Source organism: Agelaius phoeniceus, chromosome 1 (assembly GCF_051311805.1).
Source record: "Agelaius phoeniceus isolate bAgePho1 chromosome 1, bAgePho1.hap1, whole genome shotgun sequence".
NCBI lineage: Eukaryota > Metazoa > Chordata > Aves > Passeriformes > Icteridae > Agelaius > Agelaius phoeniceus.
Window position 1 is genome coordinate 64,014,730 of NC_135265.1, and position 21,424 is coordinate 64,036,153.

The 21,424-nt window shown below is 37.5% G+C and overlaps 1 protein-coding gene across 3 annotated transcripts in view; it reads left to right on the plus strand.

The window, feature by feature from the left end:
* Positions 1-21,424, plus strand: part of KIF13A (kinesin family member 13A) — a 105,994-nt gene that overhangs the window by 35,223 nt on the left and 49,347 nt on the right. For all 3 annotated transcript variants that reach the window (XM_077180335.1, XM_077180328.1, XM_077180331.1), the window contains exons 3-7: positions 5,371-5,383; positions 11,442-11,502; positions 18,843-18,935; positions 19,432-19,612; positions 20,631-20,718. In XM_077180335.1, coding sequence (XP_077036450.1) covers positions 5,371-5,383; positions 11,442-11,502; positions 18,843-18,935; positions 19,432-19,612; positions 20,631-20,718 — 436 coding nt within the window. The remainder of the gene's footprint in view (positions 1-5,370; positions 5,384-11,441; positions 11,503-18,842; positions 18,936-19,431; positions 19,613-20,630; positions 20,719-21,424) is intronic.

Here is a 21,424-nt window from a genome sequence, read left to right on the forward strand (position 1 = left end):
ACACTTTTTAAGGTGCTTGGTATCAAGCCTGCAGGTAACAGCCTGCAGTGATAAACCAGGAGACAAGGAAGGGCCTAGATCTGCATGACCTTACTGTGAAAGATAGGAGAAACACGATCTCTCTGCTTCTGCATAATTGACACTGTTTGCAGTTAGGAGTGCGGAGTGCTTGCTGTGTCTGCTGCTGCCACTCTGGAAGCTGCACGCACATGGATAAACAAACAGTGCAGTTACTTCTGTCCTGGATAGCGAGGCTCACTCCTTACAACCTTCCTTCCATAGGTCTGCTCCCTTGCACTCTGCCACTGAGTGAGGCAAGCACACACTGCTGGTGACAGGCTCAGTCAGCCTGAGCTCTAAAGCAGCCTGATTTTAAAAAACTAAACCAAATTTAAAACCACTCAAAAATACTATAGTACTTGTTTTGAACAGCTGGTCTGTAGACTCCAGAGATGCTGAAGCTGATGCTGAAATATAAGAAATATTATTTTTTTCAGGATGATCTATGCAATTTGATAATCTTTGTGCTTGCAGAGGAAAGACTATTTTATATGACAAGTTGAAAAAAGACCTGAAGACTTTTCTCCATTTTCATGTATATTAATAATTGCTTGTAATAATTCTCTTGACCAGTGACCCTGAAGAGTATGTCAATGACTATGTAACCACTAAAAGTAAACAATTACATATTTGGGAAATCAGTCAGTACCGTGAATTTGCTGTGGTTGCATATGTGATGAGAGCAAAAAGATTTTTCAAACACAATGTCTCAGATGTTGACTTTCGGTGTAGTCAGCTTACAAGAGCTGCAAACTCATCTGGTTCATTCATTCATAGATACTGTGTGTGGTTATTTAAAATAGCTAGTTATGGTTGCTTCATCTTGATTAACTAATGTGAGAAAGTATAGGAAAAAAAACCCCAAATACTTTCCAAAATGAGAAATAATTATAGTACAATTGTGACCTACTTGGCTGCTTAGAGCAGTTGAATTGGAGATGAATTGGGCTGTGTCCATGTTCCAAAGAATCTAAGACCTGTTTTTCAGAGACTCCTTGTTCCTCTGTGTCTTTTAATGTGGAGTAGCTGGTTTTACGCCTACCTGCTCATTTTGTAATGTGCCTTGTCCCTGTTGAAGGTGACTCTCTTGACTGAGGGCTGGGGGTTGGTGGGGTGATGAAGCTTCATTGCATGAAATGAAAAAAATGGAAAAAAATAGTTCTTTCAAGGTATTTTGATGTATAAAATGTCTTTCCTTCTGGTGGAAGCAATATTTGGTTGGGAATACTGACTACAATCACTAAGGGTCAAAAAAAAAGTCTTGTTTTGAAAGTTACTAAGTCTTTAAGATGACAGTATCACATACTTCTGGATGCTCATAGTGCAAGAGTGTCTTCTGTCACTTCCTATTGCATGGGACTAGTGTTCTAGTCAGAATATGCAATGTCATCTTGTATCAACTTTTTGTATGACAAAAGGAGACTCCTATGAGAGAGATTGAGGATAGTTTAAAAAATGAAGAAAGAACCTTTGCTGCTGTTAAACTATTAGCAAAATGCACTCCTCTTGTGGTGTGCTGTCACAGGCAATGGGCTGAGGTGCTAGAGAGAAAATGTGAGTGCAGTCAGGAAGACTTCTCATTCATGTGCTGACATAGAACATGAGAACTGACATTTTGTGAGTCACTTCTCTTAGCAAATGTGGGAAGTATTGAGTTTAGTTTCTGCAAGAGATAACAGAATAAAAAGTTGACATTGGCACAAAACTCTCTGTAACCTATCTTTCTTTACCTAGCTTAAAGTTTGAGGTAGCTAAGCACTCTGAGATCTTGATGTGTGTTAGCCAAGCAGGGCAGGAGAGGCTTAGTACTGTTGTGAAACAAAAAACCTGAGTAGATACTCACAGAAGACTCAGTAAAGTTAGAAAAGCATTCTAGTGATATTTTACTAAAGTCATGAAGACTTAAGGACAAAGGCAGGAGGAATTCCAAAAGTTCAGTGGGATTTGTGGTCATGAATTCCATACTTTTCCCTTGACCTGTGAGAATATTTTTCAGACTCTGGTTGTATTTGCTTGGGTTTTGAATTCCAGGCATGTTCAAAAAGTCAGTCTTCTGTCTGAGTGTACAGATTGAAGGTGCCCATCAGGTTAAACCAAAATCTGCTGTGATGCAGATGCATTGCAAGGTTAGGTAACTTTGATAATTTCCTGAAGTCTATACTGACTGTTTTAGAGGAGATTTTGTTGTCACTCAAAAGGCATACCTGTATCTTGTCACTGACACCATGGATGACTAGACATGGAATTAAAAATTCCTGGAAATAAACATTTTAGTTGCTGTGTCTCTGATCTGATGTCCATGTGTGTGTTGTGTGTGTGTCTCTGCTTCTCCAGCCCCCAGTTGTGACACTGAATGATTTGTGTGGTTACTGTTTGGTAAAAATTGAGACAGCTTCAATTATCTATGAAGCTGAAAAATGCTGGAAATGGGAAGAAGTAAGGAAGCACATCTTTTTAAAAGAAAGCAAAGCAAACAAAAAAATATATGTCAAAAATTGGTTAAGCTAATGCAGGATTTTATAGCACATCTTTAAGCTGCCACAGATGTGATTTCTGGTAAACTGTAAACAGTTCTTCAGTTACTAGTTTGAGTCCTTTGATTGAAGTATTTTGGAGTGCTTCCATCTGAATCACTGCCAGAACAATGGTTACACTGAGTTGATTAGCTGATATATCCAAATAGCTTAAAAATCTATCCTGTGAGTTAATATAGCTGACTTATTCCAGAGGCCTTTGATCATATTCCTGTTGGTGATGCAGGGAGTTGCTGAAGTTGGTATTAAGAGTTTGGAGCATTTGGATGTGACATATGGTAGGAAGCTGCAGCTCCTTGTGCTTTGAAATCCCAGAGATCAATGATGCTACTGGGAAGCTCTGCCATCCACCAGGGGTTTAAAAAGTGACTATTATGCTTTTCTTGAAATAGACATCAAAGTAAAGCTAGAGAAGGTGTCCAAAAAGGTAGTGGCTCACACTGCTTAAGTAAATATCTTAAGAATCATGTGTCAAACCATTTAGTCGCTTCAATGATGTTCTGTACCTTTTCTAATTTGGCCTTACAAGAATGATTCTAGGAAGAAAAAGCACTTGGTAAAGTTTCTGTTGGATTTTACTTTCAAATAAATTGTTTAGGACTTCTGCTGAATCTGTACAGCAGTCTCTAGTAAAGGAATTCTCTAGTAAAGCTGATATAATCCTAAATTATTTTTCAAGGTATGAGTGTATTTTAAAGCATTCCAAAAAGCTTTGGATGACTTCTTTCAATAGGAACTTCTCTTGGAAGTTTAGAGGTGCTGCTGGGACTCTTTTTAGATATCAGTGATATTTTTGCTCGACGTCTGGGAGGAATGATGAGGAGGACTCCATCCTATCAGAAGACTAATTAATTACTTTATTATACTATATTATTCTATATTACATTACATCTAAACTGAATCTACACAAAGCACTCAACTCAACTGCCCAGAATCTTGTGACTGTCAGCTGACAGTCCCGACACACACACACATGGATTCAATTGGCCAATGAATCAAAACACTCAAACCAGAGTTCAATTACCAATTCCCTTCAGGTAAACAATCTTCCACAATGCATTCCACTTTGGCACAACACAGGTGCAGCAAATGAGATAAGAATTGTTTTGATCATTTTTTTTTCTTCTTCTTTCACTGCTTCTCTGAGGTTCAGAGAATGTGAATCCCACATCTAGACAAGCTGATAACTTTGTAATTGCATCACATCTGAAAATGGATTAAAATGATAATATTCAGGGTAGAGCTAAATGTATTTTTCGGATAGATAAGAGTGCATTCTGCACAACTTCTGAGCCACCTGTACATGAGCTAGCCATGGACTGAGCTGTGTAGCCACCACTAATGAAAGGGTGTAAAGCTGCAGCGAGTGGTTTGTCTGGAGGCAAACGATGTTTGCATTACACCAGTCCCGTGTCCCAGCTCTGTAACTTCTGTTTCAGGCAGATGTGTCATCTGAGGTACGAGCTGAGAGTAGGCAGAAAAGATTGTGCAAGAGGTGTTTGTGGATTTGCATCCCTTCAGAGTTTTTTGCTGAGCCCTTTTATTGTGAGTTGCTAAGAAAACTGCTCAAAGTGCTTTGTGTCTTCCCTGCCCTCCTCCCAACTTGGTGGGGTTGGTATGTACAGACTGGTGGATGATGGCATGGCTTGGTCCCAGGTGTTTCTGCACTGAGAGTGCAGAAATATATATTTGATATATTTGAATTTTGTGTCCTGTGTCTGTTGTATACCTTTCATCTGTGTCCTTATCTTATAAACCTTACTGCATTCTCTGCTTGTGTTCTTTGTCTATAGACCTTTCTCATTGTATTTTTTCCTCTTCATCCACATTTTCTTTTCTTTCCTTCATCCATGCTTTTTTTTCCTTTGATGTGAAGAGTGAGTAGCAATTTCTTATTTCCAACCTTAAACATATGCCTAAGGTTGTAGTTTTGATGAATGGCCTAAGTCAGTGTAGCTCTGCACTGTGTGTTCACCTCCTCTCTTGCATTGGCATCAGGGAGCAGAGGGCTGCACAGTGAGACAGGGCTGTGATCTCCCACCAGAAAAACCCAAGGTGATTGAATTTATAATGTGGCCATATACCTGCCAGCAAAAGCATGAAAGCATTTAAGGACAATTTGAAGTAGTCTGAGCTGTTGTCTTTCGACTGGGGGTTTGTCATCCCTGTGTTATTTGTGATAGCACTTGTTGGAGCTGTGTGAATGGTGATGGTGTCTTTGCACTGGTTTCTTGTGCACTGTGTGGGCTTTCTGTGACTGGGGAGAACACAGCCTACACAGGTTTCTTTTTCTTCACTTCTGTAATCTCTGCAAGAAACATTTGCTTGTCTCTTACCTTGATGTTTGTGTAGCACTGCTGAACTCAGTGGGGCTTCACCCTGGCACCTTGCTCTGCCAGTTTGCAAGCTCGGTTTATTTGCCACCAGAGATGGGCTGTGTTTCATCTTTTATGACAAAACAGATACTTATCTTTCTTCTGGAACACAGCTCTGTTAGATTTTTATATCTATAAGGAATCTGGCACTTTCTTTTTAATGTGGGAGAGTATTAGTAATTAAGTAATTACTGGTGAAAAATATGTGGTATCTCATTTAAATATAATTTGATCTGATTACTCTTAAATACATTGTGGATTTAAAAAAAGTTCAAATTATAGTAATGACATACACTGACTTTGTTTCTTTTTTTTTTCATTTGTTCCCTTCTCTTCTCTTTATGTGAATGGTGTATTCATGCTTCTCATCACTGTTGCTGGGTTCATTGCCAATCATCTAGAAAACCACCAAAGGTAAGTATTTTGTCTCTTTTTACATTTGTATCTGCTTGAAAATATTGAGCACTGCAGAAGTATTGGACATATTGCTGTAGTATGTGAACAACATGGCTTCAGAAAAGGAAAGCATTAAAAAAAATCTGTTCTTCAAACTTCCAGGTTAAAAGTTTCATAATTTCAGAAGGATATATTTTAATCCAACTGACATGCAGGCAAGGCAGATGGCTTGTTAAAGCTGTGACCAGGACAAGCCAAAATTTTAATACAGTCATAAAAACATTTGAAAGACTGAATAAATAGTGTGTTTAAAACATTTTGTTAAAAACAGTTCTGTTTAAAAGTTCACATACTATTTTTAAAAGGCAACAAAAACCATCTAGTAATAGATAAACCATTTTTGTTTGCACTTGACAATAGTCAGGAATTAGTAATTAGGGTAAAATTTGCCAAAGTGCACTAGAAATTACATAGAAAAGATTGTCTGTGTTGTTGGTAGTGCAGGGGAAGGGCAGGAGAAATGTACCTGTTGGGACATTTAATAAAATTTTATATCAGTTGATATCTGTAATAAAAGATAGTTTGATCGTTGTTAAACATTTTTTTAAAAGGAAGAAAACTCTCATTTGTGTTGTAATTCTCCCACAAACCATTGTTTTTACAAGAGCTTTCATTTTCTGTAGTGCATCATTTGTGTTCCATTATAGGCTGATGAAGTTATTCTGGAATTATGTAAAAGCTTACGTTTGGCCTTGTGTTTCCTTGACAAAACCAGAACAGCTGCAGGCTTGTGCGTAAATGTCACATTATTGTTAGGTATAGTTGGATGGTCATTAACATCCTTAAGCTATAGTGCTGAAATTTATGATGTTATGTGAAATATTTACCAGATTGAGACAGAAGAAGGTTAGTACCATGTGGGGAAAACTCGCACTGCTGAGTTTGTAAAGATGTGGTATGAGATTTCTTGATTTATACAGTTTTTGGGGTACTGCACATAGTTGATTTTAAAATCAAAAATTTTTAAAATAAAATTTTGTAAATAATGAAAGTCTCTTTACCTTTAATGGGCTAATTTATCATCAGCCATGCATAGATTGTTTTCCCAAATCCACTTGTAGCTCAGAAGCTGTGATAGAAAAATTTATATAAGGATATTGGATGCTATTTTGCTTTATGTTTTGCTATTTCTGCAAACATTCCATTTAAGTGTAATTTTGTGGCAAAGGTAAAACTATTGTTCTGAGCTGAGATCTGCGAGCTGTGTCCCAGGATCCCTTCAGATTTTCTCTCCACACTTCTTCAGCCCTATCACAGGTTTTGTGTTTGTCATAGTGACCAACTTTTTTTTTCAGCTCTTTAATTGCTTCCATGGACATTAAGTTGACTGGTGTAGACTCTGTCTGCCATTTCCTTGTGTATCTCCTGTATTACTTATCTCCATCAGCAGTTGTAAGAGGGCTGTAGGAACAGCTGCCCTGAAATGAAGACTTCCCTTCTTCAGTTCTCCCTTCCTTTCCTTTTTAGGAACCAGCCAGCACCCAGCCTGTCAGACTGACTGCTTCTCAATGAAAGCAAAATGTGATTAATTGGCCATCTCTTGGCCATATAGAAATGGCCATTAGGCATTGGTCATACATTTGGGATATTTTATAGCTGTACAGACAATGTGTTAGGGATTATGTTCAATCTGGGTAATGCATTGCTAAATGCTGGAAGCCCCAGACTCTGCCTAGCCTATACTGAGGATTAGACTTTATAAGAATAATGAATGTGAAATTAAACTCCTTTTGAAACTAATTATGTAATTTGGCTTAAACAGGCAGGCAGTTAATATTTGGTATGGTGCTCATTACCTGTAACTAGTTTCCATAAGTATACTTACATGCATAAACCTTAAAATTATTATTTCTGCTAGCTATTGATTAGGAACCTTAATGAAAACACATTGTGCAGAATGTTGGTTTGGCTTTTTAAAATGTGAGCATCTATTTTGCTCTCTTTTTAGATTCTGTGATACCTAACTGCAGCAGCAGGCACAATGGCTTCTCTAGTTTAAAATCTAATTAAAATCTGCAATTTCATTTTAAAGCCACAGGTACAGGTGAATTTGAGACAAAACTCTAGATTTTTCACTGACACATGTGATGGATGCATGGACCTGCATCCCAGTTTGCCTTGTTGAAGAAGCCATAACTTTTGTTGTCTCTTTAGCAAAATAACCATCAGCTCTCTTAAACTGCTGCAGGTGTTTGCTGAAGCAATCAAAGCCCCATATCTTTTGTTTTTCTTAAATATTGTGGTTACCAGAACAAATATTTTGTACAATTTCTTAGAGTTGCTAACACTCCAAGTATAGTTCTCTATAAAACCTAGAAATGACCTACATAACTTACTTTATTAGGCTAATGTGCACACATACATTGATTCTGGGTACAGTAGTACCAGGATCCAGCACTTGCCAGCTAGCTGTTTCTCATAAATGTCCATTTTTATATGATTATGCTGAATGTACCTAGTTCATCCCTTCATTAAAAATCTTTGCTTTGTAACCTACTACCCTAGTGTGACAGGTTTCTGACAGCTTCCTTTTATCTAGCTTTCTCTTTTGGATGCTAGGATGAAGTATAAGATACAGAATCTTGCAGAAAATAAGAAGATTTTAAAGGCTTGCTTGTTAATTCCCTCTGTTGTTTAAAAGCCCAGAACACTATTAATGAAAATAAAGAATACTATTAAACACCTTCCAAAATGTAGTTAAAGACTAATTCATATAAGGTGCTTGAAGTATAAAAAGTTCTGTTTGTGTCACAGACATCGTTGTTCAAATACATTTTAATAGTTTTAATATAGCTGGTAGATACACTTCTGGTACAAGTTGTTAAAGATTTTTGCTAAAAAGGCATTTTCAGTGCCTGATAATGCCCAGTTTGAATATTGGCTAGTGAGTCTGAGACTTGAACATTAACAGAACTTCTCATGGCTTTGATAGTTGTGTTTACAGGTGGATTAATAAAAACCAAGTAACCTTTTCAGGAAAATGAATTCTGGGAAAAATTATTAAGAGAAAAATAATTATTCTGCACACTTCTATCAGAAGTAATACCCACCACTTCCATTTTAAGGAAGAATAATCAGTGAAGAGAGGAGAAAGAAGGGAGCACATTAGATAATATTTAGAATATTTAGTTGTTTCTTCATGGCATGTGTTCTGTGTCTTGACCCCAAGTATGCTTCCATGCTCAACTTGGGATTGCTTGTCCTGCCATTCCTGCACTGGGCATCAGAAAAATATAAGATAGTTATCTTTTTTTATCATCTTTTCTGTACAAGGATTACTCTTTTGGTAGAATGCTGTCTTACAGATATTTCCCATAAAATGCCTTCCTGATGTACATGTTCAAGAGCCTTGCTGATTGGGACCATGTGTCTTGCTCCTGTGTGCCTTATTTTTACTCTGTTAATTCCTGTGTTTGCAATCTGTTTTCCCAAAGGTCTCAGTTGTCCATAAAATTGTTTTGGTTGGGTGAACCCTTAAGGTATGTTTGCTGGGAATGTTCAAGGTTGCTGTTTTGTCATCACTAATCAAAGTGGTGTTTTAAGTGTTCTCCTGCCTGTTTTAATGGAGAGGGGAGTTCAGCTGCAGCTGCTCTGCATGTTTTGCAGATAGTGCATGCTCCAGCAGTTTCTGCCTTTTTGCCTGACACTTTTTTTTTTAAGGTAATCTTGTTCCTTCTGTTAAAAGGATTTGGCAATTTTCCAGAACAGAATTTATAAATAGACCAAATCCATGCCCCAGCTTTTTTTATGTTTATTATGGAAACAAACTAAAATGCTATATTTACATTAGTTTTATCTGAAGGCAGAATTTTTCTCTTCTTGTTGCATAATCATTTTTTGACCTTTTGAAAACCAGTCTGACCAATTTTACCATTTTAAAAACATCCTAATAAAATCTGCTTTTCTAGAAGAAACACTTGGCTGCAAGCCCATATTTTAGTTTTAAAGAGTCTCTTTGCAAGGCCAGTGTTTAAATTAGAAGTCATTGAATGATCCTGTTGTCGTTTTCCATGTTAACCAAGGGGAAAATGTGTGGGACAATAGATTAAATCGGCCTATAGTAGTGCTGTATTGACATTTCAGTCATTACACATAAGTAATGTATAGTATGTGTAAGTATGTATAGCCAAGTAACCTTTTTAACTGGTCTGTGTGATCCACTGCAGATAACACTTAGTTTTAAGGGGGGAAGAATGGTCAGTTTTGAGTCCTTACAGTCTGGGGCTTTTTTTGTAATTTAATTGCTTGCCATTTGGTCATTGGAGAGATCAGATATTGTTAGCAAGTCCCGTGCTGAAAATTTCCATAGAATTTGAATATGAGAAGAGGAACAATAGTTCTTGGACTGTAGAAGTTAGGAAAAGGGTTTGTGTTCTTACTGATGACATAGTTTTTTGCCTAGATTTGATGATCAAATGCTCAAAAGTTAATTTAAAATGCCCCCAACTTATATCTGAAGACAAGGTGGAGTAACTGCTGCATTTTACTTGCAGTTCAGTGGCCAAATGATGTTTTTGACTCAGTCACATCAGGGATCATCCTGATTCATGGTGATGTCTGATTCTATTTGTGCTGCAGTGACTCAGGCCTCCCTGTTAGATGATTATTATGGGTTTGTTTGTTTTTTCTTCAGAAGGGAATTCCAGAACTCTTCACTCTTACAGACTAAGTGTTGTCTCAGTATTGAGTCTTCTCTCAGGCTATTTGATGTGTTTTCCTTTAAGCTGGAGGAAAGGGAAGGAGGTGAAGTTGTTGTGCTAACCTGGTGTTACCTTCTGTAATATTTACAGCAATAGATGTTTTGGGAAGGGTTACATTGCAGCATAGCTGTAGATTGTGTTGTGTAGTAACTCTGAATAGCTGGGACTTCAAGATGTTCTTCAACCCCAAAAGTCAGATGAAAATGATCCATCTTTGTCCTCCCCTCAGGATTTGGCTCTAGGGCATTTGCATATTTCAGCTGACAGAGCTTGTGGCTCTTGCTCTACACTGACATGCATGGTTTGTCCCACAAAGGAGATCACCTGTTGGATGACCAGGAAAATATAATCTTGACCCAGGCAAAGTTTTATTAAAAAGGTGATTTGAGATTTTCTCCACCTCTTGTGCTTCCCCCCAAAAACCCCAATAACAAAACCAGAATCCATATTGTTAACTCATCCACAGTCATTTATCATGGCAACATGTGGAAAACACACTGCAGCTTAAGGTGTGTTTGTAGCAAGCTAAACCTGTGAAAAAGAAGTTAAATGTCTGTCATGATGTTCTGGAATGTGCAGGAAAATAAACTTGGATCAAATCCCAGCATGTTAAGTGGTTTTGCAGGACACTGTTCCAGGTTTGCAAGCCCTCTGAGCACAATATTGAATCTCATTAAGTTTCTCACTGCATCTCTTGACTGAAGTGATACTGTCTTTTCACTAGAGCAGGCTCTGATAGCTTGTTTCTCTAATAGAGCTACATCTTCTATTTGTAGTTTCTGAGCTTCCTCTGCTGAGATGCAGTACTGTCCTCTTTGTTTAGATGGATAATCTAATACTATTTATTTGCTCTTTAAGGCTTGTGAGTAGTAATGCTCTTCTAAATATCAGAAGTGCATCCCAAGGTAAAAATTGTGTGTACTGTGCTGATGTCTGCTAAATAGTCATCTCACCAAATTCTGTGTATTGAGTGCTTGTGTTGCTGTTCTGTTACTGTTAACAGAAACATTTGTCACTGTTGGTGCCTGGAGAAGAGTGGAGTTAGTTTTTGTCCGCGTTTTGTAATCTGTATTAGGGGATAGAGTAAGGAGTAATCTGTATAGTGTATCTTACATATAGAAAAGAAGTATTGAGCTTTGTTTCTCTCTTGATTACACAAAAGTATTTCTGACAATTATGCCTTATTACAGTTCTGATTTAGGGTCTGCAGAAATAGTGGAGCCCAACTGCAATTACACCGTCATGAATATGTACAGCTTTAAATCAAAAGTCTTATAACCAGGGCTCCTAATTTGTCTTTTTATGTGATTCTACAGGTGTTTGCCTTTGATCACTGCTTCTGGTCCATGGATGAATCAAACACCACAAAATATGCAGGTAAACTATTTTCTATACAGTGGACAGTGTAAATAATTCAAGAAAGGTCCAAACTCCCATATGTTATTTTGTGAAGTTAGTTTGGGGTTCTTTTTTTATTTTATTGTGCATTTTGCACAGTGATGCTCAAGTGACTTCTTCACAGAGGCAGACTTATCATTTTTACAGGGATTCAGTCATCTGGTACTAGCTCCTCAACTGAGAAGGAATGCAAGTTTTAAGGTGCCTGGGACATTGTTCAGGAGAGATGTTTTTACATTTAAGCTATAACTTTTTTTTTTTAATCACCTGAAAGTGCCCTTTGCCATTTCTGTCACTCACAATTTCTGGATCAGCAATTACTTCTGACTGATGCTAGTGATGAATGTGCATGTTTTCAGTGCTCTGCATCTCTCTGTGAATGAGAGGGGGGAATAAAGCATGTTCTTCTCAGACAGTGTGGTTATCTCAGGTCTTTCAAATGATTCATAGTCTGACTGATCAGATCCCTAATGTGTTTTGAGCGATCAGCTTTGTGACTCCTGCCTCCCAAAAGCTGGCTAATCCACATAAGATTGTAATCCTAGCAGTTTTCTCATAACTGGATTTGTCTATTAGTATATTCATATTTTATAAGAGGACTTGTTTTGGTAGAGAAAGCTCTGAACACTGGGATTTCAAGGCTGTGGTCCATGGAAAGGGAAAAACTCCCAAGTTTAGATATTCATATTATGAAATTTTTTGGCCCATAAGAAATCTTGAAAGCTGGTAGGGTTCATTTCCTCAAAGTTTAAGATCAATGATCTCATAAATGAACTGCTATATACATGTGTTCAAAATATATTTCTGACTACTGTAGGCCCTGGCATGAAATCCCAAATCTTAAGGACTGCACTATATTTCTTAATTGCCTGAGCAAAGAGAAGCTTCTTCAGGAAAAAAAGTTTTTCACTTGTTCAGCCTTCAAGAGCTGTATTTGCACGGAACAGGTGCACTGCACAGTATTTCTAGCTCAGGCTGGGAGAGCCTTTGGCACCTTCTTATGTGCCTGCACTCCCCTGTTTCCTTTAAAAGGAAGGAGGTGATGGTGTGTGCCCATACCTTGGCCCCATGTGCATGTGGGAGCTACACCTGTTGGCTACACCGTGGCACTAACCCACAGCAGAGATGGGATAGACCCAAGAATCACTCCTAACCAGTTGAACTTGTTTCTGTCTTGGTTTAACTCATCTCCAGGTGAATTCAGTGGGGTTCTAGATCTGTTTGTTTTTAATTTGAGTGAAAGCTAGATCTCTCTAGTATGTTTCAGAAGTTGTAAGTGGATTTGCCCTATCTAAGAAATTAAGTTTTATTATCTGTATGTAGATTAACCTCTTATGGGACTGGTTTCTAGAAAATGGTGCCTTGCATGTCTTCCACTTTCTTACTGGCTAGTAAGTTATGAGGTGTTATTTTGCCTATTCCAGTCAATATCCCTGCCTGGGAAAAAAAGAAAACCAAAACTGCTTTTTGGCTTTGGGTTTTTTCCTTGTTTTGTTGGGGGGAAGTGGGAGGGGTGGTATTTTCTTGCAGTTTCTTTCTTGGTGGGAGGCTTTGGTGCTGTTTTGTTTTTTTTTTTTTTTTTTATTTTCAGAAATATGCTAAGAATGTGGGCTTAAAGACTTGCATACAGAAAACAATGGTTTCACTGTTTTTGCTGTTGTTGTGTTTGTTGTATGGTCTTGAAGCTATCTTATGACTGCCAGGCCTTATGCTCTAGAACATAATGAATTTGATACAATATCAAAACTAAAGTAATTAAAAACCAGCTCAAAGTTTCAGGTGTAAGTTACTGGGTTGTTCACCTGCTTGGGCATGACCTGATGCTATCCTGTACAACAGTAGCATTTCTTGGTTTAGGTCCAAAAACCAAATGCTGATATGGCAATATTTCAGATATATATATTGTTAATATTAAGGCTCCTTAAGTCTGTTTTCACAGCTTGGCTTCAATGTGCATATGTATTAACAAAAAAAAAATTACAGTAACTGGATTTGGTTGGGATTTCTGATAACTTCTTTGGCTCATAGAACAAACCTCTATTGTCCTAGGCACCTTGTAAATAACCATCTTGTCTTGCATCCAGAGACTGTTAATGCCATAACAGTCTTTGGTGCAACCTTAGAGTCCAAACAAGCCATCTGACCACCACACTTTTGGAGCTAAACTGGTATCTCTTGGATGCTGGACTACAGGAGGAGTGCTGATCTGGAAGCTAGGTGCATTCAACACTCCTGCCCAAAGTAGCTCTCTGTGGATGTGTAAATTTAATGTCATTGCCAGGAGGAGGGGTGAGTTGCACAATTAAAAGAAAACATATAAATTTTGAAAGCTAAGTCCAGACTGCTTAAAAATATTAGTTGTGTATGAGCTTTAGGCTGAAGTAAAATTTTTAGAAAAGGCATGTGCAACAAATTTAGTTCCTTGAAAAACCCTTTTACCTGTAGATGTATCATCATCTACAGTGGTAGATGATACAGTGAAAACTTTAACAAGTACTAGGCTACCCTATCAGTCATTGCTCTCTGGGCAAAACCAAGTGTGCTCATTTTGCACTATGTTGAATGGATATATAGTTGTGTATTTCACAGTGTATTAAAGATTTAGCTGATTGATAGGGGGGTCATGAGAACTCACAGAATGGTGTGCACCACAGACAACTTATGTGGGTAACTCTTCCTTGCTGTTATTTTTTAATGCCCACAAACCCAATGTTTGTCCACTCTTGGCAATGCACATTTGTTACAGGATCTGTAAAACTATTACACATGATCAGACTGACTTTATTTCTCACTTTATTGATCAATCTATGCTACTATCAGCACTTACTAATATTGTTCACTCAAGAGTGAGATTCCTGTTTGGATAAACTTAATTGCATGGGTAAATGAAAACAATTCCCAGGCTCTGGGGGTGTAGGGCTGACCCTAAAATGGTATAAGGCATCTTTCTTTTATGAGAGATCTTCAACTTATTTGGCTGAACATAAGGCTTATTTTGTTTGTACTAATTTTCTTTCTGTACTCATGTTCGGGAAGTACCTACCTTATCTTTCCAGCACTTGAAAACATGGGTATTGTTGCTGTTGGCAGCAGAATTGCTTTTTTAGCAATTTTTTTTCCTGTTGAAATGGAAACTACAGTCTTAAATTCTAAATGATCCAGTGATATCACCAACAGAAATAGTGAAGGTAACCTTCAGGTGGTGAAAAACTTGTAAGAGGGCATCTTTGCAGCTGTCCTTGCAGTACTGGCTCTCATAAAGACAGCAGGGAGTCTGGAGTACAGAAGAGAAGTAAACTCTTTATAAGCCTTTGTGGAACTGGTGCTCTGATCTCTGCCCCCCCAGGATAAGGGGGCTCTTTAGCAACTTGATATATTGTGTTAGAGAGAGCCCCATCCAACCTGTCCTGGAACATTTCCAGGGATGGGACCTCCACAGCTTCTCTGGGCCACCTGTGGCAGTGCCTCATCACCTTCACAGTAAAGAAGCTTTTCCATATATTTCATCTAAGCCTATACTCTCTCAGTGTGGTTTTTTTTTTTATTTGTCTTTGTTTGGTTGTATTTTACACTGAATATTGATGCTGCACATTTCTGAACAGTTCGTGTCTGTGTCATTCTAAGCAAGGAATGGTTTGTGCTGATCATCACATGCTAGCTCCTGCACCTTTTTTCTGATTATTTTTTTCTGAAAGCCATAGTTAGGTGTTTGGTGAAAATACGGATTTCTCATTGGGAAGGGGTGAAAAAGAAGTCAGTGAAGTAGTTTTTGAGGAAGATGGGGAATTTGGTTGTAGGACAGAATGAGTTTGCCTTGATCTGGAAGAGGGATGAGCTTTGTCTATAGGCTGCAGGAGAGGTGTTTTGAGAGTGAGCAAAATAGCTTATTGCCATTTGTTCATGACTTGAATGGGTCAGGAGTCAGTTTGTGAATAAAGGACACACCTGCTTGCCTTGGAAAGCTCACAGAGACAAATAACTGCTCAGCATTTTGGTGAAGAGGACAATATTGAGAAATTGTCAGAGATGAGAACAAAGGATTCTTTTTACAAGCCTGGACAACAGTAAGAGCCTATTGAAGTCTGCAATGAAGTGGATTTTTAAAAGGAAGAAAAGAAACCCTTCTGTTTGGGAAGGATTCAAGAGATGCATAAATAACTGCTGCAGCACTTAGGCAGGTCCATTCCTAGGACCCCACACTGTATTGACTTGCCTGTGGGTTTTTCATGAACTCCCTAACCTCCGTCATGGCTGGCCTGAAATATCAGCTCTGTGTTTCTGCAGGCTCCAGAAAGGCCATACACCTGACTTGGAGCTAAACTGTAATTTTATAGGAAATATGTATGCTGACTGCAGCACTTTCCTTTTTAAAAGGAAGCAAACCAGGCAATTGGCTTAAAGAATTCTACCCTTCTGCCCTCACAAGAGACAATGACTTCTGGATTTTGAGCAGACACAAGTGTCTTGTCTATTTGTAGTTTTGACTTAACATTGAAGCTGTTCCTGGTATGCAAGAAAAATTCACCAGACTTTGCTTCCCTTTCCTCAAAAGTATGGGCAGAGGGGAGTTCCTGGTGTGTGAGAGCTGCCAGCTCATTTGCTTACTCTGGGCTCCCTGGCAGCCTTGGACATGCTGTCCCGAGCTTGCCCCTGCTCTGAGCAAAAGCTGGGAGAGGGGATGGATGTCTCTGGCCTTTAGTTGCCTTTAAGATGCTAAATTGTCTTAGTCAGCTGGAAGATTGGGAATTCCCTTCTTAAAGGCTGTAGGGGAAATTTTCCCGTTAGGTAATCTTTTTTTTTTTTTTTTGTAATTTCTCCCATTTGCTGAAAATTAGGTGATAATTTAAAACCCCTGCTTACCTCTTTAAATGCTAGGCATCTGTGGAAGAAAAGTCACATAAATAAGAAAGAGTATGAATTGCAGGCAGTATTGACTTACTTAGCAAAACAGAAATGCAGCAGTGTTGTCACTGGAGCTATATTATTTCTTTTGACTGTAAACACATATGGACATAATTTTATATGATACAGAGTTTGTAAGCAGTTTGCAGACCCACTAATAAAATTTAAGGGGGAAGCAGTGTGGTTTTTTCTTAATAAAAAATAGCAAAATATCATGGATGATATACTGCTATTCTCAGTGGCCTGCATTTGCAAGTTAATAAAATATCCATATTTGAAGTTTAGCATTTTGTGCTCTTTCCTCTGAGTGCACTTAAGACCAAATCTTATTTTATCCCATGATCATTTGACTGGTTACTATAAGCAACACTTTTTAATGACCCATTTGTCTGTGTTGGTATTGCTGAGCTCTTCAAATATGTAATAAAAATACCATTTTAGAGTTATATATCAGTCTCATTGATTTTCTGTTTGTGATGACAGTTTGAAAATTAAGTATCTCCTGAAAAATAAACCCAGCTTTGCCAGTGAAATTTCAAGTGGATTCCTTCCCTGATATTTATCAGTATTATTGAGAAATGAATCTGTAGGTCATCCTATGGTCATTATGACCAGGCATAGTATTAAAACACTTTGGTATTTGCTTTTTTTTTCCCTTAGGAAACATGGAGGAGGTTACTGGTTTATTGCTTGTCAGAAGTGGGTGATAAAAGTTTTTTCTCCTTCTGACAAATGGTTTTGTCTCCCACTCACAATCACTGTGTAATGTATATATACTTGATTTTCTTTTAATATTTATATTCAGCTTCAGTCTTTGCTTGATATTGTGTTCTTGCTCAGCAAGATAATAAGTGGCTCCCTCAGGAGTTGGTTAGAAAGTAAATTTTTGATTATTCTACATTCTTATTAAAATCTTCTGCTGATATATTTCATTTATCAGTAGTTGAACATTCTCTGTTTCCAGGCTGTTTAGCAGTGCTCTCTCAGCATAGATATTATAAAATGACCAAATGACTCCTAGTTGAAGGAGTCAACTAGCACTGAATGTGCATGGTGAAGGAAATGAAGTCACTCCAGAATACAGTGGATTTTCCTCTTATTTTACCTCCTGTATTCAGCATTCTGAACTTGTTAATGCAAGTCCAGTGACACTTTGGAATTTTAGAAATTCAGCTAGAAAGAGACACAAAGACCATTTCATAGTACATCACTGCACTAGTTTTTTCTTTATAGAAGAAATTAGGTTATAATGAAAGGAAAATGAAAGTGATGTACTTTCTTGTCCTATATATATGCTTCTAAAATGTTCTGCAGTCATTCCAGAGGTGGTTCTGCAGGAATTCTCTGGGCTATGGAATGTGGATATTCTCATAAGTAATTATGTAGCAAGATTTATGCTAGTATATGCCATTTTGAAAGTACAGAAGTCACTACTGCATCCACAGGAAGAAATAATTTCTCCCAACTGATAATTGCTGAAACTCCCATACCAAGGTGAGAGAGGCAGCTGATCACAGGTGTTCAGAAAGTCACCAGGCAGTGAATCTAAGTTTAAAACCATACACCTGAAGGTGAACAAATACTGTCCTTAGCTCAGCTCTCCTTGTTTTGGGTGTACACACAGCTGGTGTAATTGTCTGATCAAAGCTCAAAGCAGACAACACGTTAACCCTCTTTGTGGTGTACAAATTCTGGGCTTTCCTGTTAAAAAAACAAACAAACAATGTGACTATTTTCATTTTCTACATCTGAAAGATTGAAGTGCATCTAAAATCTGCCTGGCTCAGGGAGCCAATTTTCAAGCTATCAAATTCTGCATCTGATGTTTCAAATTATGGATTTGGCAGAATATGTCCTCAAACAACTCTGTTGAGGTCTCACAGCCTCCTAAAACACATTTTCTTCCTGAATGTCATTGGAATGCTTTTATCTTGTTCCAACATCACCTTGCTACAGGGGGAATGTAATGGCTTATGGTGAAACTTAAGGCAAGTTCCCAAGAGAACAGCCACTTGTTCCTGTGTGCCCTTAATGTCCTGGCTCACCAATGGGTTTCATTGAAATTTTGTTACAGGACTCTTTCTTTTGACTCTTTTTGTTACAGGACTCAGTAATTAAACAATACATATTAATTGCAGAAACTACACTGAAATAATAAAAAATTTAGACATCTGTGTTATTTTCTAAGCATTCAACTTCTATGACACCTTTTGAAAAACTGTTCACTTTACAGATAATCTGCAATGTATTTAAACACGGGTTGCAACAGTTTTGATCTTATCGCTCAGTTGTGCATGAATAATATGTTTCCATCAGTGCTCTTAATCATAAAAAATAATGTGCAAACCTTTTTTATTCTTGTTTTCAGTCAATTCTAGCATGTTATACAATTTAAAATAAGCCAAATTATTTTCTAGGTCAAGAAGTGGTGTTCAAGTGCCTTGGGGAAGGAATTCTGGAAAAGGCCTTTCAGGGATATAACGCTTGTATTTTTGCCTATGGACAGACAGGTGAGTGCCCTAAAGGGGGAGAACACTTTAGGCACTTGGGAAGTGAGAACAACAAAACATAAATATTAAGGTAGATAACATTTAAAAATTGCACTTTGAAATATCATGATATTTCATATATGAGTAGTATAAGCAGTGATAAGTGAATTCCTAAAAGCAGCTCTGTCAGTATGATCCTGGTTGCTACCTGTTGGGGCCTCTTTCAAAGCCTGAAAGGAGTAGTGAGTAGTCTCCTACTGGAGATTTACTCAGTTTCTAGTGTTTAAGTGTGCTCCAAGGGGCCCTAAGTAATGTCCCTACTGAAAGAAACTTTCAGGATAATTTCTCTTTTTGTTTACCTCTACCTTGTCCAAAGAATTAGCTGTCTGGAGTAGCATGTTAAGTTGTTCTGATACATGCTCCTGGAGAAATGAAAAGAGAATTAAAATGTGCTTGAATGAATGAATAATTAAGAAATTATATTCTAATGCATTTTCCTCTCCTTTTTTTCTTTTAGGTTCAGGAAAATCCTTTTCCATGATGGGCAATGCAGAGCAGCTGGGTCTGATCCCACGGCTCTGTTGTGCTTTATTTCAGAGAATCTCTGTAGAAGAAAATGAATCTCATACTTTTAAAGTTGAAGTGTCCTATATGGAAATCTACAATGAGAAAGTCAGAGATCTGCTCGACCCAAAAGGGTGAGTAGCTTCACTTTCCCCCACAGCCTTCTGTATTTTTCTTTAAACTCTCAAAATAGGAATGGATTTTGGAAGTCCCTGAGAAGGTTTTTTCAGATGTATGTTTATATGACTTCTTTAGAGAGGATTAGATATCAAACATGAGAAAGAAGAGAATATTCATGTGTGTTAAATTAATCACTGGTGTGATTAATTTAAACATTAGGATACCATCCTACTGATGCAAGCAAATACTGTATGAAGTACTTTACCACCAGAAAGCAAGACCACATACGAGTAAGTTCTGGGGTATTTTTGCCAGATGATCCAGGCAGTATTTGTGTAGGAATTTTCATCATCTAGGAGAAATTTGAAGCTTATTTACAGCTAGGTCTTTGTGGTTTAGATTTTGAACTTTTTTGAATGTGGAAAGGTGACACCTTAGAATTTACTTAGGAATTCTTTCTTCTATTTTGTCTACACAGAAATAGTGATTAGGCACTCTGGCTTGGAGATGTGTGTACAGGAAGTAGTTTGACAACACTTGTTCAACTGAGCATTGATATATGTGGTTTATATTTCAATTCTTGAATATAATTGCTGAACATGTTGTGTGCAAGTTAGTTCACGAGATAGATTTCAGACCTCCTCAGTATGTATCAATAAAGTATAGAAAATGTGAGAAGAAATGGGAGCTTTAGCAAATTGCTAGGGGGAGGGTTTTTAGTCTCCTTTTTTTTAGCTCAGCATTCTTTCTGCCAATTAAGGCATTTCAGGTTTTGTTCCAGCCACAAATACTGGGGTGGGAAGATGCAATAAAAATAATTTATGTATATAGATCAAAACTGGTTTTGAATAGATTGGTTTGACTCTTTATTATTTGAGTTACAAATTCTCAAATACTTTCTTCTTCCTGTTACAATTAAAAAAGACATAAATTGACTTCTGCTATATAAAAGGTACTTATTTCATATTAGGGTAATAGTTGGCTCTCCATGCTAATGAGTAGATTGTGCATGAGGTGTACTTTATTCCACAGGAGTCGGCAGTCCCTCAAGGTCCGAGAGCACAAGGTGCTGGGTCCGTATGTCGATGGCCTGTCTCAGCTGGCTGTTACAAACTTTGAGGTAAATCTAAACCAGGGACAAGTTTATAAATAACACCTAAGTACACGAGCAGTAGGAGTCTCAGAAGAGGTAAATGAATGTCTGTCTAGATATTCTTGAGTGATTATTGTCTCTGGCCATTGCAAAGATCGTCTCTAATTCTTCAGGAAGATTTATTTCATGTGGAAGCACTGGGTTTGTCCTTATGTTAGTTACAAATACAGTAGTGGTATCTCATAATTTGCAGTTTCACTGCATGTAATGTATGCCATGAACACAATATTTGCTTGACACAGGAAATATGAGGATTCTAAGATAATTATATTAATCTTTCAGCATGAATTTGACTTTGTTGTTGAGTACTACATTCTGTTTTATATAGGTAATTCATAACTTAAATCATAACAGCATCTAAGCCCACTTGATTTACCAAAACACATTCAAATAAATTAGTATTGTATAAGCCAATGAACCACTGTAGGCACAATGGAAATAATTAAAGCAGTGCAGTTTTATGAGTTGTGTAGGAGTTTCTTTTTATGAGGACACAGATTTGGAAATCTGATTTAGAAGTGTTTTTTAAAAAAAAGTTAATTATTTGTGTAGTGTTATGTCTTTCTTTTTATGTTTTGGGGCTTTAAAATTTTTTCTGCAGTATCTGTGCATATTATACAGTTATAAAAACTGCTTTTGCAGCTTCTATATTGGTGAATTGCTTAGTTTGAAA